The 21331-nt window shown below is 38.9% G+C and overlaps 2 protein-coding genes across 4 annotated transcripts in view; one reads left to right on the forward strand and one right to left on the reverse strand.

Annotated features, from left to right (window-relative positions):
* The first annotated feature begins 225 nt into the window (after positions 1–225).
* Positions 226–17687, forward strand: LOC119475074 (gamma-aminobutyric acid receptor subunit rho-1-like). Its single transcript, XM_037747560.1, has 10 exons — positions 226–336; positions 7883–7933; positions 8076–8182; positions 9115–9182; positions 9631–9854; positions 10196–10278; positions 10794–10934; positions 11391–11543; positions 13285–13481; positions 15505–17687. The coding sequence occupies exons 1-10, from the start codon at positions 230–232 to the stop codon at positions 15805–15807; spliced, it is 1434 nt and encodes a 477-aa protein (XP_037603488.1). The 5' UTR covers positions 226–229; the 3' UTR covers positions 15808–17687.
* A 1440-nt stretch (positions 17688–19127) lies between these two features.
* Positions 19128–21331, reverse strand: part of LOC119474597 (peptidase M20 domain-containing protein 2-like) — a 38635-nt gene continuing 36431 nt past the window's right edge. For all 3 annotated transcript variants that reach the window (XM_037746702.1, XM_037746700.1, XM_037746701.1), the window contains 4 exons: positions 20573–20727; positions 20134–20260; positions 19838–19945; positions 19128–19661 (listed from right to left, as the gene is read on the reverse strand). In XM_037746702.1, coding sequence (XP_037602630.1) covers positions 19486–19661; positions 19838–19945; positions 20134–20260; positions 20573–20727 — 566 coding nt within the window. In that variant the 3' untranslated portion in view covers positions 19128–19485. The remainder of the gene's footprint in view (positions 19662–19837; positions 19946–20133; positions 20261–20572; positions 20728–21331) is intronic.

Here is a 21331-nt window from a genome sequence, read left to right on the forward strand (position 1 = left end):
TTAGTCAAAATTGCTTTTCCCACTGTGGAGATTAAGCACCGTAGGATGTTTTCCACTCAGGCCGTAGAATAGCTCAGTGTGGCTGCTGCTGCTGTTGCTGTTTTTCCTTTCCTGTTATCGGCTCTGGCGCTGGAGAAGGGAATGTCTCGGCAAGGCAGAGTGCTCCGAACCCTGGAGGGGAGTAGATTCTGACTGACAGGAGAGGTCCGTCCTCTGGGGAATGTGAACCATGCAGGTGGATGCTGTTCTTGTGCTCTTCTGTGTTTGGCTCGCGGGTGCCGCTGGGAAGATGGCCCAGTCGAGGGGTCACAAGCTGGAGACCAACAAACAGAGCAGGTAATGTCAAAGGAGTCACAAAAAATGTATTAAAAACTAACAATGGAGTGCATGTTTTTTATTGTCTTGACAGTTTTAAATGAATGCAAACGTTTCTTTTGTTAAAGCTCCACAGAAGGGCTTCTTTATGTTCTTTTAGATGTTTTTTAAGGTTTACACGATGTTGTCCGGTGTTTCCTGTGTCACCTGTGCTGCTCCCTCCCCCTCTGAAAACATACTTATTCAGACAGCAGATTGGAGAGTGGCGAGAGAGAGAGAGAGAGAGAGAGAGAGAGTGAGAGAGAGTGAGAGAGGGAGACCTAAATCCCCACATCTATTTATGCACTACTAGTGTATGCTGTGTTCTCTTGCCCCACAACTGCCGCGGGCCAGTTAATGACTGTTTTCCCCACTGGCAGCAGTTGTAGCCAATGTCATTTCCAGGTGATTATTTAGGCTAATTGCTGCCTTGTTAATGCGTCCAATGGATTAGATGTTTTAGTCGGGGTCTGAACTAGATCTGGGAATTGTTAAAGCACCCTCAATTCTACATGTTATTGACTGAATTGGCTTCAACATTTGGAAGGGATTTAAATAGAAAGGTTTGTGTTTGTTTGCTTATAGAAGTTTTATCACTGCAGAACAGTATGTGGAGGTGCAGTCTGGCATATCTGTGGTGGAAGAAATGTCACATTTGCACTACAAAACAAGCGACTGGCATCTTAGTCCTTTTTGACTCACATTAGAAATGCTGATAACTTGATGCTGATAATCAAAAATTGACATTATTTTAATGATTCAGTTCAATTTGAGGCCCGTAATGAAGCAGAAAAACAGTTGAAAATTGGTATTTAGAAAGCTGAATGCTTACATACAAATTTTCAGAAATTATTGTTTTTGAATTCTCATAATATGTGTGTACAAAGTAGGGCTGCAAATTACAATTATTTTCACAATTGACTAAAAATCTGCTGATTATTTTCTCGATTTATCATTTGGTTTATAAAATGTAAGAACAAAAACATGCTATGCAGGTTCCCAGAGCCAATGGTGACAGTTTATAATGCCTTGTTTAGTCTGGCCAACAGTCCAAAACTCAAAGATATTCAGTTTACTATCATATAAGACAAAAAAACACATATATTCACAATTAAGGAGCTAGAACCACTCTTTTTTATTTATTTTTTTTTGCCATTTTTACTTAAAAAATGAAAATTAATTGTCAAATAGTTGCAATTTTGTGTCAATCGACTTGTTTCAACTCTAATAAGAATATATGTTGTATCCCTAAAGGTGCTAAATTCGAAATTCAGAGCATATACTGCATATATTGCCTTCACATGGCTCTCAACATGGCAACGGCCAACAGCGCGAACAGTGCTGACAGAGCTAACGGTGTTTAACTGAGGGGGAACCGGAGGGTGGGCGTTACGCTTCTGCGACAACGCCTTTCGGTTGGGACGGCGTTATCAGCTGTAACCGCCGTATGCAAGCAGTGCAGAGCAGCAGCCGTGAGCGAGCCGGTAGAGCACGCTCACATGCACTAACATGCGCTAAAAGGCACGCACCTGGCTATGTCAACAAAGCACGGAGAAGCTCGGATAACAACACACACAGAGGGAGAGCGACTTCGTTCTCTGCTCAGGATGACATTACTCCACTATATCTTTACATAACAAATAGTTGTTTGATGCTATATTAATGCTCTGAATATCATAAAGAGAACCTCTAAGTGTATTGAACAGTGTGTGCAGGTGCAGCCTCACATAGCCTACTTGCAGTGCAAGAAATACGACTTCCTTACAAAACAAGCAATAAGCATCTCAGTCTTTGACGTGCATTAGAAATGCAAATTCGATCATTATTTCAGTGAGTCAGTTACATTTGGAGCACATTTTGAGGCATAAAAAACAGCTGTAAGGTATTTAGAAAGATGAATGTTTACATGCACAGCAAAAATTGTCAGAATGAATTTAAATAACACCCCCAGATGGCTTTGAACACCTGTCGAGGGCTGTGAGCAGAGAAATAACTCATGGGGCTGCAACTAATGATGTTTTCATTACCGATGAATCTGCTGATTTTCTGTTTGTATGATGAATTGTCAGAAAATTGTGGAAAATGCCCATCACATTTTGTTAAAGCCCAAGTTGATGTCTTGTTTAATCCGTCGAACAGTCCAAAACCTAAAAATATTTAATATATACTGTCACAAAAGACAAAGAAAAGCATCTTGACATTTGCATTTTCAGATGGAGCGAACAAATGTTTGGCATTCTGTTGTCAAAATAGACTAATTGATTAATCATTGTGCTCTTTTTATATCTATCATATAAGTGGAGCACAATTATAATACGTTCAGCTTCACAAAGTCAACACTTTTAGATGGCTCTGAACACTTGCTAAGAGTAACATGGGAATATTTGCCTTAAAAAATAAGGAGAAAAATAAAAAATGTCTGTCCAAAATTCCCTATAGATTGGACTCTTTTCCAGCATTGACATCTACAAACTCAACTATTCTCTTGTAGAAATATCAGTATATCAAGAGCTCAACTATATCCTGAGGTCGTCAAGTGAGAAATGATGATAAGAATTTCCCAAGCAGGCAAAGTACAGCGGCGTACGCCTCATAAGGCAATCAACGTTGAATGATTTGCATCCACGCTTAATATATTCAACAAACCCTGTCAAATCATATAATCCCTCTGCCTTTAGATACACTATCACTTTTCATGCGGTAACTGTTGTTATTTATAGATCAGAGCTGCTACTAAGATTCTCATCATTTGCGTGAAATGAATGCGTTTGACGTAACATACCTACTGGTTCTTATGTACATTATAGCAAACTGAATGTGGGTTAAACAGTTCAAGCTGCCTTTTTAAACCTAAACAATCCTCCGTGAAATCTACAGTCATTTATAGTGATCATCTCAGCCCTGAGGTGATTAGGATGATCATTAAGTATAAGAGGAGCACAATCATCTGTGGAAAATCTTCAAAAGACAGAAAAGCATCGAGTGGCTCAAAGCTGCCTAATCTCTAAACGCCAGTGTCGCCTTGTTATCAAATCTGTTTTTTTCCCCTGCAACTAGTTAAAAGTCCTCTCACATCGTGTCTTTCTCTCTGCTGACACAAACACAGTCTGAGAATACAAATCAAATGTAAATCTCTCATTCCTCTTCCAGCAGGCTGGAAACATCTCATACACTTATGCAGAAGTCGAACCTTTCCTTCTCCCTGTTTCTCATCACTCCACTCCTCCTCTATTTGAGTGTGAAATTGCAAAAGCGGCTGGATGCTGCTGGCGGGAGTTGTGGGAGTTTTCCCTATATTACTTACATTTTCTTTTCACTCGCTGCCTTGAGGAGGAAGCAGAGAGGGGGGGATAAGTGTAGGACAGAAGAATCCCACACATGAAATCATCTGAGGAGAAAAACCCTCATGAGGATAATTTTAAGTGGTCGTTGGATGATTATTGGGACAGAAAAACACATTGTGATGATGTGAAAAAATTAATCATCCTGCTTGTTTTTTTTTTCGATTTCCCTCTTACTTTTTCTTTTTTCACACCTCCACATCATGGATGTATTGAGAACATAACTCCACATAAACAACTAAAGCAGGGGTTTGATGACTGAGTGCCAATTTAGGAAGCAGCATAAGACTGAGGGTCAGGTTCAGGTCAGGGCGTACGATGTCTCTTTCACTGAACAGCTTAGCTATTTCGTGAAATACGCAGGGCCGGCTTAAGGCATAGGCCATATAGGCAGTCGCCTAGGGCTCCTACTTCTGGGTGACCAGGTGTCCCACTTAAAGAGGAACTGGATAGCATTTTTATCCTTTGTCCCAAGTCCCACATATTGAGACGATGTCCAACATATTGGGACGATGTCCCACATTTTCATTGGCTTTAGTTTTCAAAAGTCAAACCACTGCAGGACAGACGGATTTTCCAATCCCGCAAAGTGACAAGCTATGCAGGTTTTGGAAGGAATATGATGGAAACTACAAAGTAAACGAAAAGCAGCTACAACAAAGACTGTCAAACTACTTATTATTTAGAGTTTTTTGTGAAATTTGCCAGTTATTTTTCAATTTCATACAGGGGCAATACGACATGAAGCGATTTTATTATGTTATATTATAATATCATTTTAGTCTCACAAGAAACGTGCAGGCTCAATAAGAGATGTGCCGATCTATGGATGCATTCGGGCCAAGCATATAGAGATGTTACAAGATAAAGGGCAGAATAAAATGTTTATTATTTAAGTTAGATAGATAGTATCAAAATTGTAGACGACCTCTCAGCCTTGGTATCGTGTCCCACATTGTCCCACACAAACATACTCTTTGTCCCACATTTGGATTGTTGGGATCTGGTCACCCTACTTCTGGGGGACCCTCTATTTTCTGCATTGAGGTAACAAATGAACAAATAAAGAAAGAAAGAAAGTTTCACCCCTGTAACTCTCGTTGTAGTGAAACTGTCTAAACACTTTTAAGCCAACAATATCAGGGATCAATGGTTTATTTATATTATGGAAATAAATATCTTACCTAACCCTATATTGGCAACGCCGCTGGTGGGGCTTACGGGGGCTCCAAATCCGAATTTCACCTATAGGGCACCAAAAGGGCTAGAGACGACCCTGGAGATAGAGACACCACATAACTCACCTGGTTACAGCTTCACAATATTTTTATTTATTCGTTGGGCAGATAAGCCTCGTTAAAACTATTCAACCTTGCATTTGTTCTCTTCACCCATGAACTTGACATAGTATTTATAATTGGTCTCAAAATGGCATTTTGTATTAGCTTAAATTACATGAGCACCGAATTCACCTGTTTGCAGATAAGGCAGATCACTTTTTCTGTCCCCTGAGGACAGAAGAAGAGCTGATCCATTTCTACTGAAATCTCCTTTTTTTTCTGTGGTAGTTTTTCCATCTCTCTTCCACATTAAACTGACGAGTCGTCCACCAAAATTGCTAACTTTAACTAACAGCACTAGCATTGATGACAGAACACGAGGTACCACTAGTTGCCTGGCAACCAGTAGCTTTCTACAAGTTGGGGGCGCAATTTGACGCATGTTAGTGAGTAGGCTACTAGTGTATTAAATGTAGCTAACTGTTAGGCTATTGAAAGTAAAAGTATTGTACGACGGAGTATTAGGGCCACATTGAGGAGAAAAAAAAATCGGACATTTGGAGAATAAAGTCGTAATATTACGTGAACAAAGTCGTAATATTACAAGAATAAAGTCATAACTTTACGAGAAAAAAGTAGTAAAATTACGAGATAAAAAGTCATACATTTATGAGAAAAAAGTCGGAATATTACGAGAATAAATTTGTAATTTTACGAGAAAAAAGTCGGAATATTACGAGAATAAAATCATAATTTTACGAGAAAAAAAAGTCGTAAAATTACGAGAATAAAGTCGTAACAGTCATGGAGAATAAAAAACACTAAACTACCCTGCTAGCAGTAACAAGCCTAGTTTAGCAGATTTACCAATAGCTAGCTAACTAGCAGGTAGTATTTGACTCTACGAAAGCACAATTTAAAGTATTGAATTGTAAAAACATTTTAGATATTAATTTCAAAGTAATGGACAATTGGAAGAGGAAAAAAATGCATTGAGTTGGTTAATATTGTGTTTTTGCCTTCATATTCCCTAAAGTTTTTATAAAGGTGGTGGAAGAAGCATTCAAAGTCTTACTTAAGTAAAAGTATAAGCATCAAAATATACTTGAAGTACTACAATTATAAGTACTCATTATGCAAAATGGAACATCACTAACTTATAATGATAATTAGCCTAGCGATGTAGTGTGTGGGGATACTTTTTTTATGTTTTTATACTGCCAGGTAGCTTAATCCATAATAATACATGGTCATTTATTGTTGATTTATATTTTGTGTTAATAATCAGACTCTGCAAAGTAACTAGTGACTATTACTAGTACTTAGTTACATTCCACCACTGTCTATATGTCAATGATTTTTGTTGTAAAATAAGTCTAAAAATACATCAAATGAAGATATTACACCCTATCTGTTCTACCCAGTCAGCCGGTAATCTTTAATTCCCTTTTTCTCAACTTGCTCTGCTGTTACTGCTCTCTGCATACGTCATCAGTGTGTCCACAATGACCTCTGCTGGACTCTGGCCCATTAACCCTGATGCAGCCCCTACTGCGTTTGCATGCATGCAGGTCCGAAGCAGAAACAGTGTGTAGACAGGCGGTCTGCTGTGTGGCGTAGGCAGGCAGGCGGAGAGAGAGGGGGGATTGGAGAGGGTTTCTGCCAAGAGGATTAGGAACCAGCTGCTGGATGGACGCAGACGAGTAGCACCCATTGCACATCAGAGCTCTGCAAGCGAGCCAGAGAAACCCTCTTCTCACCGTTTCGTTTTTAAAAAAAATCTGTTTTCATGCAGTCCATTCATCTCTCCCCCGCGCTCTCTCTCTTCCTCTGTGGTATTTCCTTAATGCATGTCTATGGTTGTCACAGGGATTTGTCCCTGTCTGTCACAGCATGCTCTACTCTAATAATCCATTTTAGGGTTTTTGGAAATCTTTTTGGCCTCAAAAGGCTGCCTAAAATACAAGTATACAAAGGCAAACCCCTCTTGAAAAGTGACACCAGAGAAGAGCTGGCTTGCTCTAAATCAGATGTGATGAGGAAATGCTCTTCTGCCCTTTATGCTATTTGTGGATAAAATGTGTGTGATGTAACAGAATGTACTACTACATCGTCTTAGGAAGTGAGAAGCATCAAAACAAAACAAAAAAAGGCTAAATTATTGTGCCTACTCTAAAACCATGTAGATTTAGGCTTGCCAATAACATGCGCATCATCATTTCTTTCAAAATTAAAGCTGCAGCTAATGATTATTTTAATGATTGATTAATCTGCTGATTATGTTCTCAATTAATCTATCTATTAATCTTTTAGACTGTTAAATACAGTAGAAAATACTGAACAGTATAATTTCACAGAGATCTAGATGACATATTTAAATTGCTTGTTCCAACAGCTCAAAACTAAATATATAATATAAAATATATAAACTCAAATATATTAAGTTTACCATCATACAGTATATATGACATAGAAAACCATCACATCTGCATATTTAATCATTTTAAAGCACTCTGAACTGCTTTTGTATGATATTGTGCTACGCAAATAAATTTGAATTGCAATTCCCACAGTCCAAGGTGATGCCTTCAGATGTCTTGTTTTGGCTGACCAACAGTCAAAAGCCCAAAGATATTCAGTTTACTGTCACATACAACAAAGAAAAGCATCAAATCCTCTCAATTGAGAAGCTGGAACAAGCAAATGTTTGGCTTTTTTGCTTAAGAAATAACTAAAAGGATCATTCGATTATCAAAATTGCTGCAGATTAAATTTCTGTGGATTTCTGCTCTACATATATTAGAACTGAGAATGAAAAATCTTGTAAAGAAAGCTAAAAAAGACATCTTGATTTGACTATAAAATCTCAGCAATCTCAATTATGTATTACTGTTGTTAACTTATCAGGTCGCGAAGAGAGACCAGCATGGATGGGGGTGGAGGTCCCAAAACCGGAAGGTGAGTTTTCAAAATCTTTGATTAAAACGTTTTCTAAGTAATATTGATTCTTTGGCTAAATTGATTTGGACATTAAAACCACACATGACATATCCCTGAAAGCTCATTGTGGCCCACATGTCTTTCTTTTTTTGTTTTACAGCCCAATTTACAAACGCAGTCCCGACATGACAAAAACTCTGATGACAAAATCTGAGCAACTCCTGAGAATAGACGACCACGATTTCACCATGAGGCCGGCATTTGGAGGTCAGAAAATGAATGTTACTTCATTTCTTTTTAAATAAAATGGTTTTATTTGTAAAGCTCAGACGTGCTGGGTGGATGTGGTAGAGGCTGCATGCTCAGCTGGATAAGATCTGCTCATTGGTTTGGGCAAAACAGTCCTATAAGCATTAAGCTCTTGGAGATCTTAATGACACCATCCATGCAAGCTGTGCCACAGTTTCCAATTGCAGCTCAGTTCTTTACATCGCATGTGTGTGATGATACACGTCTTTTTTGCATCATCACTTTATATTAGAGGGATTTGAAACAGAAAGGCTTTTGTTTTCACTAGAAGATAGTAATACATTTATTATCCTTTTAGCTGTCTTTATCCTTTCATTTGTCATCTAAACCAAGTAATCACAAACACGAGAGCTGTATTTAACTACAAAAAAAAATCTCAGCCATGAGGCTTTGAAGAGAGAAACACGTGTTGTTTTTATCAGACCGCGACTACTTTTAATCACACGACAATCTGCTGTTGAAAACGCACCAAGTGACCCTCGCAAAACCCCTTTGGTTCGTTTGATTTCAAAACATCAAGTGCGTCTCAGCTGGAAGTGGAAAAGAGAGCTGGATTTCATCCACCGCTGCATCAACTTTGATCCATTATTGTGACCTAATTGCATTTGTGTACTATTGGAGGATGATGATGCAGAGTAGAAAGGCTAAAATAGGTCAAAAGTAGAAATCCCAGCCAGACCGACGCAGTCGTGGCGCAAGCAGTTGCTCTAAATTTGTGTGATTCATTGTTCTTTTTGGACACGTGATTTTCAAAACAAACAGTCTCTGTTATGGTCACCTTGACTGTTTTTACCCACTGGTACATCCAAAATCAGGCAGAGCTCAACAAGCTTCTACACAGAAAAACAACACTTCTTCATTTGTTATATATTTCTGACATTTTCTTTCAGGTCCTCCAATTCCTGTTGGAGTGGATGTTCAGGTTGAAAGTCTGGACACCATCTCCGAGGTGGATATGGTAAGTATGAAATAGCCTGTTGGTATACTTTTTAGAATGATCTTTTACAGGTTATAATATAAAACACCACAGAGGTAGAAGAAGTAGTCAGACAGTGTATAAATATTATGTTACAAGTAAAAGTCCTGTATTCAAATTTGTACTTTAGTGAAAGTACAAAAGTATTAGCATCAAATATACTTAAAGTGCCAAAAGTGCAAGGGGTCACTGCTTCTGCAACTGTCAGTGTTTCTCTGTAAATGTCCCTTACAAATAAATAAATAAAATAACTGATGTGTTCATAACTTTAATGTTGTAGTTGGTGAAGGTATAGTGTTAAGTTGAACTACTTTATATACTTTATCTGCTGTAGCTTGTGTACGATTTTTGAATGCACGACTTTCACTCGTAATGGAGTATTTTTTCTTTGTTGTATTGTTGTACTTACCAGTTTCTTTTCTTCTCGTAGGACTTTACCATGACTCTGTACCTGCGTCACTACTGGAAGGACGAGCGGCTGTCGTTCCCGAGCACCAACAACCAGAGCATGACCTTCGACAGTCGCCTGGTGAGGAAGATTTGGGTTCCTGACATGTTCTTCGTCCACTCCAAGCGCTCGTTTATCCACGACACCACAACCGATAACGTCATGCTGAGGGTTTACCCCGATGGCAACGTCCTCTACAGTCTCAGGTAAACACATTGACAGGAGCCTCAACTTAGCCAAGGAGGATTAACTCACGAAAGTTTTATTTCCCTGTACTTTAAAAGAAAAAGAAAAACATCACAATAGAAACTTTTTTACAACAGGCACATAAAAAAGTTAAGCAATGCCACATGAAACACACCGCATGAAAAGATCACATAGCAGTCATCAGAAAGGCTAAAGGTCACCACGGATTTACTTTGATGATTCACAAGAGGTGATGGTCAACTAATATAGCAGCCTATATACAGAAATTTGTAAATTTACCCTTCACCCGTGCGTTTACTTGAGGAAGTTGAATTAAAGTGCATGTTTTTCTTTGTGTCAGAGTCACTGTCACTGCCATGTGCAACATGGACCTCAGCCGCTTCCCTCTGGACACCCAAACCTGCTCGCTGGAGATCGAGAGCTGTGAGTGGATTTATCAAAAAATATGAACAAATACTTTAGCAAGACAATCGCTTTTTTCAAAGTTTCCTTAATCTGAAAAACGAATGTCTGGATTTCAGTGAAATTCATTTTCATGATTCCCAGAGTATGGATTCCAACCTCTCTGCCCTTTCTTGTAGCGCCATCAACGTGCCAAACTTATATACAAGAAATATCAACATTTACTGAGCACATACAGTACACACCTCTTTATCATTTCCATTTTGGACACTATATAAGCTTTCCTCTTGCACTCTCATCAGGCCAAATTGCTCAAATTTTCTCACCAGATATCTCATGAAATCTCAGATATATCATGCCATAATATGCCAAAACCCTCTCCTCTAGCATCACTCTTTTAGCTCTTCTGCTAGTACGGATCTAAGACTCAAAATCAGAGGATTTAATGGACATTGTTGTCTCTCAGGACTGTTAGTGGTGCTTTAGAATTGTAGTCTTGTCTTATTAAACCTCACTTCTACGTCTTTCCCCTCCAGATGCGTACACAGATGACGACCTGATGTTGTACTGGAAGAAAGGCAACGAATCCCTGAACACGGACGAGAGAATATCTCTGTCCCAGTTCCTCATCCAGAAATTTCACACCACCACCAAGCTGGCTTTCTACAGCAGCACAGGTTACTGAAATCCACAACACAAGCACTTCTAATACATTCAGTAAAACTGAACCGATTATGCAAATGGACCAAATGTGTGCACCATGCATGGAAAGACCAGATCACAATTGAATTAGAACTTCAATGAATGTCATTTAACTTTATAAGCCTTTTCCAATTTAAGGATTGAGTCTTCCTAGCATGTCACACCGAGAAGAATGTACTAATATTAAATCCTTACAGTGAAATGAAATGAATCTCTCACTCGTACGCTGCTGTAAAGCCACTGTGACCGCCCTGCAGCCTTCTTATAACCACATGTCACTCTCTAGCTCTCAAGAGCAACCTGAAGCACAAAAAGGATTTTGCGTCTTATCTCTGCCTGCCACAATAGCTGGGAACCTCTGCTTCGAGTGTTTGTACGGTGTATCGGCGGCTAACATATGACAATGTAATGGTGATCTTTTTTCTTTCCAGGCTGGTACAATCGTTTGTATATCCACTTCACCCTGCGGCGCCACATCTTCTTCTTCCTGCTGCAGACCTACTTCCCTGCTACTCTGATGGTCATGCTGTCCTGGGTGTCCTTCTGGATTGACCGCAGGGCCGTCCCTGCCAGGGTGCCACTAGGTAGTTTCCTTAACCTTAGCAAAGAAACCTATAGCTCTACAAAAAGATTGTTTAGTTTGAAAAATTAAGGGTTATTCCTGAAAAGCAGGGGAGCATAGTGCAGTGATTCCCAACGTCTTTGTGAACCCAAACTTTGGGAAATACGCTAATTTGTTTTCTTGCCGAGAGTTAGATGAGAAGATCGACACCGCTCTCACATCTGTGCCGTAGATATACAGTAGCTGGCCAGAAGGCAGTTAGCCAAGCTTAGCATAAAGACTGCAAACAGGAGGAAACAACTAGTCTGGGTGTGTCCAAAGCTAACAAAAAAAACAGCCTATCAAGGTCATTAATTATGGACGGTGCATTCAAATGGGGTCGTGTTTACTATATTCACCAGAAGAGTCCATATGAACGCCCCCCTCTTGTGGTATTCACGACCTCGTAAGTGGAAAGTTTCTGAAAGCTCAGCGTTCACGAGTTGTGACGTGTTTGTTGACGTTGTCAGAAATGGCGGAGGCCTTGGAAGTCAGTTTTTTGGTGCATTATAAGTTAATATATTGTAATTTTAGTCGTATATTGTTTTTCTTCGTAATTTTATAATGTGAAAATGTTGGTACTACCAACGGCCTCATCTTTTTCCTCTGTCATTATGCCTTTGCATTTACTGCATTATGTTACCCGCTCGCTAAATTGTTAGCCTCTAGTGGCTTCTAGACGCCAACAGTGCCTAGCAGCTGTGTTTTCACGACTTAACCACTTGAACGCCAGGCATATTGTGTACACGACTTCCCATGATGTAAACACGAGCTCATGAGTTTCATTTGAAGGCACCATATGTCTTGTTTCGTTGCCAGGTAACCAACTGAGATTCCAGGAAGTTAATGGTTTTGGGCACAAAACCCGAAAAACTGCAAATTGTTTTTTTTTTATTGTTTATTTTTTGTAAGAATTAAACAAACAAGATATAACATGATAATTAATGAGCTTTAGATGTTGTAGAAGCTAACCGGCTGCTGGCTGTAGCTTCATATTCTACCTACAGACGTGAGAGTGGAATCGATCTTCTCGTGTAACTTCCAGCAAGAAAGCAAATAAGCGTATTTTGCAAAATGTCAAATTATTTCAAAGCAGTGTCAACTCGCAGCATCTTGTCACAGGTGCTGAGCTGCGAGCAGTTTACTGAGTGATTTCCCATCCCTGGTTGTATATTATGAACAGTTCTTATAGGACGATAGAGGTAAATTCTACCTGTGATTTCACAAGAATAAAGCAAAGATTAGAAAAAATAAATTCCACCCCAGAAATATGGTATTTGATTTGTCCTTTTCTATCTGTTAAACATGTCATGACCCCTCACATTTGTCCTCTAAACCTTTCAGGGGTTCCCGACCCACAGGTTGGGATCAGGTAGCAGAAATAGTGAGTAGGGAGTCTGCTCTTACAACATACGTTCTGGATTAAGGCTCTTAAATCAGGAAGTATTTGCCCTGCTGAAGTGTAAAGAGAAAGTCATTCAATAAGTCGGTCATATTAGGTTTTTTTTGCTCTGCAGCTGAGCCTGACCTCTGACCCTCCTGAGGAGGAGGGAGAGCACAAAATAAACACAAATAAAAAAGCAGCACAAAATAACAAAAAAAAAGTTATTGTCTCATGTTCAGCCCTTTCTATGATATTTAGCATTTGTTTTTAGCTCCCCAGCAAGGTGATACAGCAAATAAGCTCTCTGATGTGACTAAACTGTTTGTGTGTTTCCCTCCAGGCATCACCACCGTGCTGACCATGTCCACCATCATCACCGGGGTCAACGCCTCCATGCCGCGGGTCTCCTACATCAAGGCAGTGGACATTTACCTCTGGGTCAGTTTTGTCTTTGTCTTCCTGTCGGTGATAGAGTACGCGGCGGTCAACTACCTCTCCACCGTGCAGGAGAGGAAAGAGAGGAAGCTGAGGGAGAGAGTAAGTGTTATTTCACTCTGTGTTTGTTCATTGCCTTGTGTTATAAAACGCAGTACGACACGTTGATCTCTTAATTATTCACATGGACAGTTTAATATTACCAAGCCAGTGTAATAATCTCTCTGCTGCTACTGCACACAGAAACAGAGCGCTTAAAAATTAAACACAAAAATAAATTATAGCACTTAGAAGCCTGGAAGTATTGATGTCCTTGTTCCTTCTGAGTGAATGAGTGCAGCATTGCCGAGTTTAATCAGTGGCCAAAGTGTTCCAAAGACAAAGTAAATAACTGCTTTATTCTTACTGAGTGATGAAATCATATTTCTTTTCATACTAAATAATGAATGTGTGACCAACTCATTCTTCTCCCTTTTCGCCAGTAAAAATAAGGAAGCAAATGCTCTGATGTTTTCATGAATATTTAATTACGACAGTTTGTGCAACAAACATTTTCTTGATGTTTAATGCTGTTTTTCCCGTTGAATTAAACCCTCGCCACATAGATTTGGATCTGTGCCGAGGACATGGTATCCTTTACAGTTCTAACAGTAGTAGTTTAACCCTTTAATACCTACCCCATGCCTTATGTTTGAGGTTTTAGTTGCATATTCTGCAAGGCATTGTAGCTGGATTATTTTTCTTGGGAGCTTGCAAATTTCAGTGTGCAGACCAAGGTTATAATAGTTTTACATTTTCAATTCACTAGTTTTGACTTTTCAATTGCATTTTAGTTCAGTTTTAGTTAGTTTTCAAAGGTGCCTTTGCTAGTTTTTAGTTGAGTTTCAGTTTTTCAGAAAAGTTTTTGTTTTTATATATTTAGTTTTAGTTTGCTTTTGTTAAGGCCAGCTATACTGTCTTAGAAGTATGCAGCAATATACATACATAGAAAATACATGCTTCGAGAGCTGTATAGGAATGGCAATAATGTCAATGTTTAATCTTCGTGCTATTTTAGTGAAGCAATTGCGGATCATCTCCTGGAAGGACAAGTCCGTTCAATTTCTGTGGTTCATTGTTACGAGAGTTGACGGAAATTCATGCAGTCTCCTTTTTTTGTTAGGGATATATTATAGCTAAAAAAGCTAAAACTGATGAATGAATTTAGATTAATTTTAATTTTATTTTTATTAGCTTTTTTAACCAGGCAATATTGTTTCAGTTTACTTTTAGTTTTTCTTAGTTTCAGTTTTTCTAAAAATATTTTTCACTGGTTATTTTTTTTTTAGTTTATGATGATAACCCCGGTGCAGACAGCCTCTTACTCTCCTTCAGGATGTTTTTTTTAAACATGACCACGCTGACCAAACATATGAGTCTAAATTATCAATACTTATGAGCTAATATTGATGTTAAGTTCTACATAGCGGTGGTAGGTGGTAGGTGGTAAAAGGTTAGAGGTCAAATTAAAATGTACCATAAAGCTTATATGTTTTTAAAGCTATATGGGCTGATTTAAATTTCAAAAATGTTAAATTGTCTACTGATAAAATTCCTGTTGTGTCCTGTAATAGCTGCATTTAAAAAATAGTTTCCCATTAAAAGTAAGAAAGGAGACAGCTGCTGTAAAATGAAACAGCTCTCTCTAAGTCAACACAGGATAAGGCTGTCCTGATTTTGTATTAATATTTTTTAAACATTAAAATATGTCTAAATTGGTAGAAACATGAATTAATACTTTATGTGCATTTCCAATAAACAGATAAATATTTTTCTAAATTGGCTCACTTTAAGCCGCTCTCGGGGCTATGGCGAATTATTTCTGGGACTACAGCTTGTGCACTATATTGCTATTCTTCATCTGCCAAATGCTGCAGCATATGGAGCCAAATTGCCCACGTACCCTGAGGAACATTTCCAGCACAAACATCCTTCTATAAATATTTCATGCCAAAGTTATTTAAAGTCTCTGAGTGTGCAGAAAAATTATGAACATTAAACAAACTAATGTATTTGTATTCTTGTTTTAGTTTCACTTTACAGAAATAAACAGATTTCAAAGGGTTTCCTTTTTACCTCTCTCTAGCTGCCGTGTACATGCGGCATTGGCAACCCTGACGACATGATGATCGACCCCCAGATCACTGGCTACGGGTCCATGGATGTCAACACCACGGGGAATTATGGGATGCCAGAGAACGGCGGCCGCCAGGATCGAATGTTGGCCCAGGTGTCACTGAATGACCCGCAGATGACAGGCCAGGTGAGGCCATCCAGAGGCTACGTGAACATTTGGATAGACACCCACGCCATAGACAAGTACTCCAGGGTCGTGTTTCCTGGAGCGTACATCCTCTTTAACATCATCTACTGGTCCATCTACTTGTAACCCAGGATGCAGACTCAGATCCTCTGTGAGAGTCGTCCATGATGAGGCTGGAGCAGGAAAATAACATTGATGCTTTTCAGACAGAGAACTGCACTTAAGATGCATGGGGACCACTGACAGATTGGTGACCATTGCCTTCTCGACCCAGCGACTTAAAACTGAAGAGCTTATGAATGAGCTACTGACAAACGAGACAGTCGTCGTCGCTGGTTTTGTCACTCTATGTGGTTTCATGTTGTAACGGTAGTGCTGTTGGTGAGAAGACGTTTGGATGTTGTTGACTTGCCGCACAGAGAGACGCACAGACATGGACCCGTGTTAACTGTGCAGTTTAAAATCTGAGACATTTCAGAGATTTCTGACATTTCCTGCGTATGGACAATTTGCTTCTCCTTTGCATATGAACTATGACTTGACAATCAATGGCAAACTAAAAATATTTTAAGGAGTAGTTCGGCTTATTTGCTTTCTGGTGGAAAGTTAGATGAGAAGATTGATACAACTCGATGGGCCTCATGCAAGATGCAACATATGAACACTTTTTCTCTTAGTTGTGTTCGTATCCACGATTTCTTCTTATTTTGTTAGTACCCAAAAAATGTTCTCTTACCCTGGTAAGAGAAAATGTTACGAGTGGTTGAGAAAAAAATACCTTGTTTTCACATGCAGTCCACAAATTGTTTGCCCAACGCAAGTAAACATAAGGTTTTAATTTGTGGAACATAAAAATATATATATTATTATATGTGTTTGAGTGATTATAATGATTGGATTATTAAATTTGTGGGCTAAAGAAACACTATTGGTCCATTGATCTCAATTAAGACTATAAAAACGCTTGGATGATATCTATCTATCTATCTATCTATCTATCTATCTATCTATATATCTGCATCTCTCCGATTCTTGGACATGTGCCAGCGTATTTCCACATGGCACAATGCCTGCCCTTATATAGTGTTTTGGCAGCGTTACCTATAATTATATTTAACAAATTGGCCACACGCCTCCAATTTATTTAATTTCAAATGTGAGTCATCATTCAGCACACCTGAGTAAGAGCAGATTTGGATGGTTAAGAACATTTGATGCATCTGGAGTTGACTCCTTATATTTTCTCTTAACAGAAAATTAACAGATAATATGAGAGAATATTGCTGCATGAGGCCCAATCTTCTTATCTGATTTTGCCTGAGAAAATGAATAAGCACCATTTCCTCAAATGTGGAACTATTTCTTTAAAAACCTGCTAATCTGATTTTTTCTTTTGCAGCACGTTAGTATGATTCAGTATGTGTGACATTTTCTTGTGATCTTTGTATCAATGCAATTGTTTTGCTGTCAAGCTACTTACTGCGTTGCATTTGTGATTTGATAAAGTTTAGTAAAAAGGCAAAAATAATGCAGTCTATTTAAATCACAAATGTAAAAATATATATGTTTAGTAAATCCCAAGCACTGATTATGGTATTGACTTTTTTTTTTAAATGTCCTTATTTCTTCTTTTTTTTTATACAACTGAAGCTCATCTCCTCTGTTCGGTGTTGTGAGGCTTTGAGGTTCACTGTGACCCGTTAGTTGCTAGTTTTATCGTCTTTTTCAGCTTAAAACAACTTTATACTTTGTAAGGAAAAACATATATTAAAACTATCTTTTGGTGGTTTATGACAATGTAACAACCAAACAGATAGATATTAAATCAAACTCTGGAAAAAATGTTATATATGGGAAAAAATGTTAAATAAATGTTTTGTTTTCTGAAAATGTGTAAATTATTTTGAGCAGAGCTTAGGTGCTTAACAACATAATTACAATACTGTATATTTTAAATCTCCATGTAATACATTTAGTACGTACAAATATAAATGGATTGAGATGCATGGCTGAATAGTGCTTTTTTTCTGAATATTGCTTCTGCAGACATCAATTAAAATCTGCTAAAAAACATTTTTCTGGTACGACCTCTAACGTCTCGTACCCAAATTTGTATCCCATTTTCCTTCTCTCTTATACAGTATATTTAAACAGTGCTGGAGGATAAGCTTTCACAGTTGTTAGATACTGGATTTCCACCAGCTGCAGGGTCTCTGTTCTCTCTATGGCACAGGTCTGATTGCTGATGAGCTTTCATACCAAATCATACCAACTGCATATTCTGTAATACCATTAACTGCTCACATGTGATGTAAAGGGATAAATATATGTATTACATTAAGCCAATTTTCTGATTTCTTCCAGCCAAGTGTGTGGATTATGTTGAAGAATGTTTCTTCCTTTTTTTTTTGAACTTCTCTTTTTATCAAAGTAACGTCCCAGAGGGCAAGTTGACAATTCAAACGTTGTGCATCATTATCATCCTTCAAAAAACTTGAACAAAGGCATCACTGTAGCTGAAAGACATGAAAAGGATAAAGCATCAAAAAGATGCCCCGAACTTGATTTGCCACCACATCTGTGACCACTCAGAGGAAGCCAAAGTTTTCAATCGACCTGTGTGCTGGTGAAAGTATGCCAATGGGACTGCTTCAACGGATAGTTTGGGTGTTTTGAACTGGGGTTGTATGAGGTATCATCCATAGTCCGTGTATTACCTACAGTAGATGACATTCGCCATGCTACCTGTCAGAAACAGACAGGATCGAGTTACCGCATGTTCACTGCTGTGAACGCTTAAAGGTGCTGTGACACCTAAAAGAAAGGCTCACCTAAAAAAATCAATCTCAGTTTAAGTTTATTGATGTGGTGAGAGAGGACATGCAGGTGGTTGGCGCTACAGAGGAAGACGCAGAAGACAGGAAGAGATGGAAACAGATGATTCATTGTGATGACCCCTAATGGGAGCAGCCAAAAGAATAAGATATATAGGACAAATTCAAATTTTGACCTTATTTTGACAGAAATATTTCCAATAGTTGTCAGGAGAGAAAAAACAAAAATTTCAACCACATGGTGGCGCTGGGGGTAAAAAGTCAGGGGATCCCCAAAAACCATGTTTCATCATCTGAGCACCATGAATGTTTACACAAAATTTCATCTTAATCCATCCAGTAGATCCTGAGGGGCAAAGTTGGCACCTTGCACGGCAGCCTCTGCCATCAGTGTATGAATGTGTGTGTGAAAGGGTGAATGCTGACATGTAGTGTAAAGCACTTTGAGCGGTCGGAAGACTAGAAAAGCGCTGTATAAATGCATGTCCATTTAGTCCAGACTTTATTACTCAAACCGATTAATCGATTATCATAAAAGTTGACAACTTATCGATTGATCATTGCAGCTCTAGTTTCACATAAGCTGTAATTTTACCTTCCTTTTAAAGTTGTGGTGTTAATTATTTACTTTATTATCATTTAATGCGCAAAAGTTAACTTTTTTCAGGTCCTGGCACCACACAACCTAAAAGAACATTACCATGTTGATATTCTAGTCTGTAACAGCAGTTCTAGTCTACTGGGAATGAGCTCGTCCAAACTAATGAAGGTGGTATTTGAGGCCCCTGTTGTCATAAATATAATACCACAGAGTCCCACACTGAGTTGTAGTTTTACGGCTCTATCCTTCAAACATACAAACTGTTAGAACTGCTGTTTCCCAACATGTGTCCTTGAGTTAAAAGCCCAACACAACCCTGACTTGTCAGCTATAAAATGTCCTATATACTTATTATTAAAGTCATTGTATTTATGGAGCTTTCAAAGCTGCATCGCTGCCTTCTAGTGATTTCTCCTGTTTCAGTTTGGCCCGGGTGAAGTCCTCTCTCACTTGCCTCAGCAGAACAGGGCAGCACACCACATCCACAGCTGTCATAGCCAGGGCTTTTGCTGTCCTCAGGGTGAACAACTGGGCCTTTTCAGCTCCTGGCACAGGGGGAAAGAGCGGAGGAGTTAAATAAAGCATCTAAGCAAAGAGGAAACTAAACAGACAGACCGAGTGACCTGGAAAGATGATGACGGTTGAAACCGTCTGATCGTGGTACAATCCAATTTCATCACAAGAAACAACATCTGCTCCCGATAGAGGCATGCTGCCGTACCTGCTGCTTCGGTGTATTCCTCAGTGTGGTTGAACGCGTCGGTGCCGATGTAGAAGAAAGGATGGATACCGGGGATTACGAATGATACGTTGCCAAAGTCTGTAGATCCTGCCAGATAATTATAAATACGCTGTGATTCTTTGTTGATTCAGTGAACAACAAAATATATGGAAAGACACACTAGATCACTGTTCTGCTGTTACACTTTTTTTCATTTATTCTGCACAAACCAGATAAAGAAAAGATATACTTTAGATATAAATCTGTTTCTATGATTTGTTTTTATTTTCACATACCAGAGAAGTTGGCTGGCTGCTCTTGAAACTGAATCCCCAAAGCTTTTCCATTATTTTCATACAGGTTTGCCAGCGTGGCATTAGGCAGAATGTTATAATAGGCAGTGCTTCGGTAGATTATCTCCACCTGAAGGAAACAAAAAGTATACCGTCATTCATAAAATGTAGGGTACAAAAATAGAGATTGCTATCATATATCAACAGAATTTGCATGCTCTTTAATGTGAGTTAAACCTGCCTGAAGCAAGTGCAGACGTAGGAGAAAAGCAGCCTGAAGTGAATGGTGAATTATGTAATGGTAGAACAACACTCAGAGCATAATTGCAGGAATATGTTATAAAAGGCAATGTTATATAACAGCGGAGTCAACATTTCTCAGCTATATCAGCATATTTATTCATATATCTGTGCTAGAGGGAGGATTTTTAGGTAAGCTTACTTGGCAGCCGGTGGCGACGGCGGCTGCCCTGAAACAAGCCTCAGCTTTGGCCTTCAGGTCACAAAGATCCTTAACCAGCGGCGTGCGCATATAAAACTCTAGCTCGGTGTAGGCAGGGATGATGTTGGGCTTCACCCCTCCATGTTTGATGATGCCTGTAGTGGAGAAAAATGGACACAATGGAGGATAAGAAGGGATGCATCCATTGGACAATTCATGTGGGTTCGATATTGTGTGTTATTTCCATTAGAGATAAAACATCCTTCTACATTTTAAAAGGCAGAAAAAATATAATATGTTAGGCAGGGTTTTCAACAACAAGTGTTGGGTAATTTTAGTCCCGGGACTACTTTTCGGCTGAAGGAACCTTGTAGTTCTTTCAGCTGAAAAGTCGATTGTTGTTAAAGACCTGCTAAGATTAGGCAAATTAGTTCTCTGACATATGATTTCCAGAAAGTACTACCCCCAACCAGAGCCTTTCTGGAGGGTTTAAATGTCCCCAGAAGTTAATTTAGACCCTGGTCCCTGCGGTCGAAATGCAATGAGTTCCTCAAAAGGTTCCATGTTCTGGGGGAAAGTTCCTGCGGTCGAAACTAGGCTTTACACCCTCTGATTGCTATCCTCATTGAATGCAACTGTTGGTATACAACTTCACCGTAATATGAAGACAACACACAGAGGCACATGTTTGCAAAAGTTATTAGTTTCCTCAGTTTTGAGGACTAATTTATAACTTTGAGAACACACCTCAAGTGCAAG

This window comes from Sebastes umbrosus, chromosome 16, assembly GCF_015220745.1.
Source record: "Sebastes umbrosus isolate fSebUmb1 chromosome 16, fSebUmb1.pri, whole genome shotgun sequence".
In the NCBI taxonomy this organism is placed as follows: Eukaryota; Metazoa; Chordata; class Actinopteri; order Perciformes; family Sebastidae; genus Sebastes; species Sebastes umbrosus.

What these genes read in the sequence shown, in the direction of transcription:
- LOC119475074 (XM_037747560.1), top strand. Translation starts at nt 230, where the DNA reads ATGCAGGTGGATGCTGTTCTTGTGCTCTTCTGTGTTTGGCTCGCGGGT. An exon ending in GAGACCAACAAACAGAGCAG is followed by an intron (nt 337 to 7,882) that starts GTAATGTCAAAG and finishes TTAACTTATCAG; the next exon opens with GTCGCGAAGAGAGACCAGCA. An exon ending in AGAGGAAGCTGAGGGAGAGA is followed by an intron (nt 13,482 to 15,504) that starts GTAAGTGTTATT and finishes ACCTCTCTCTAG; the next exon opens with CTGCCGTGTACATGCGGCAT.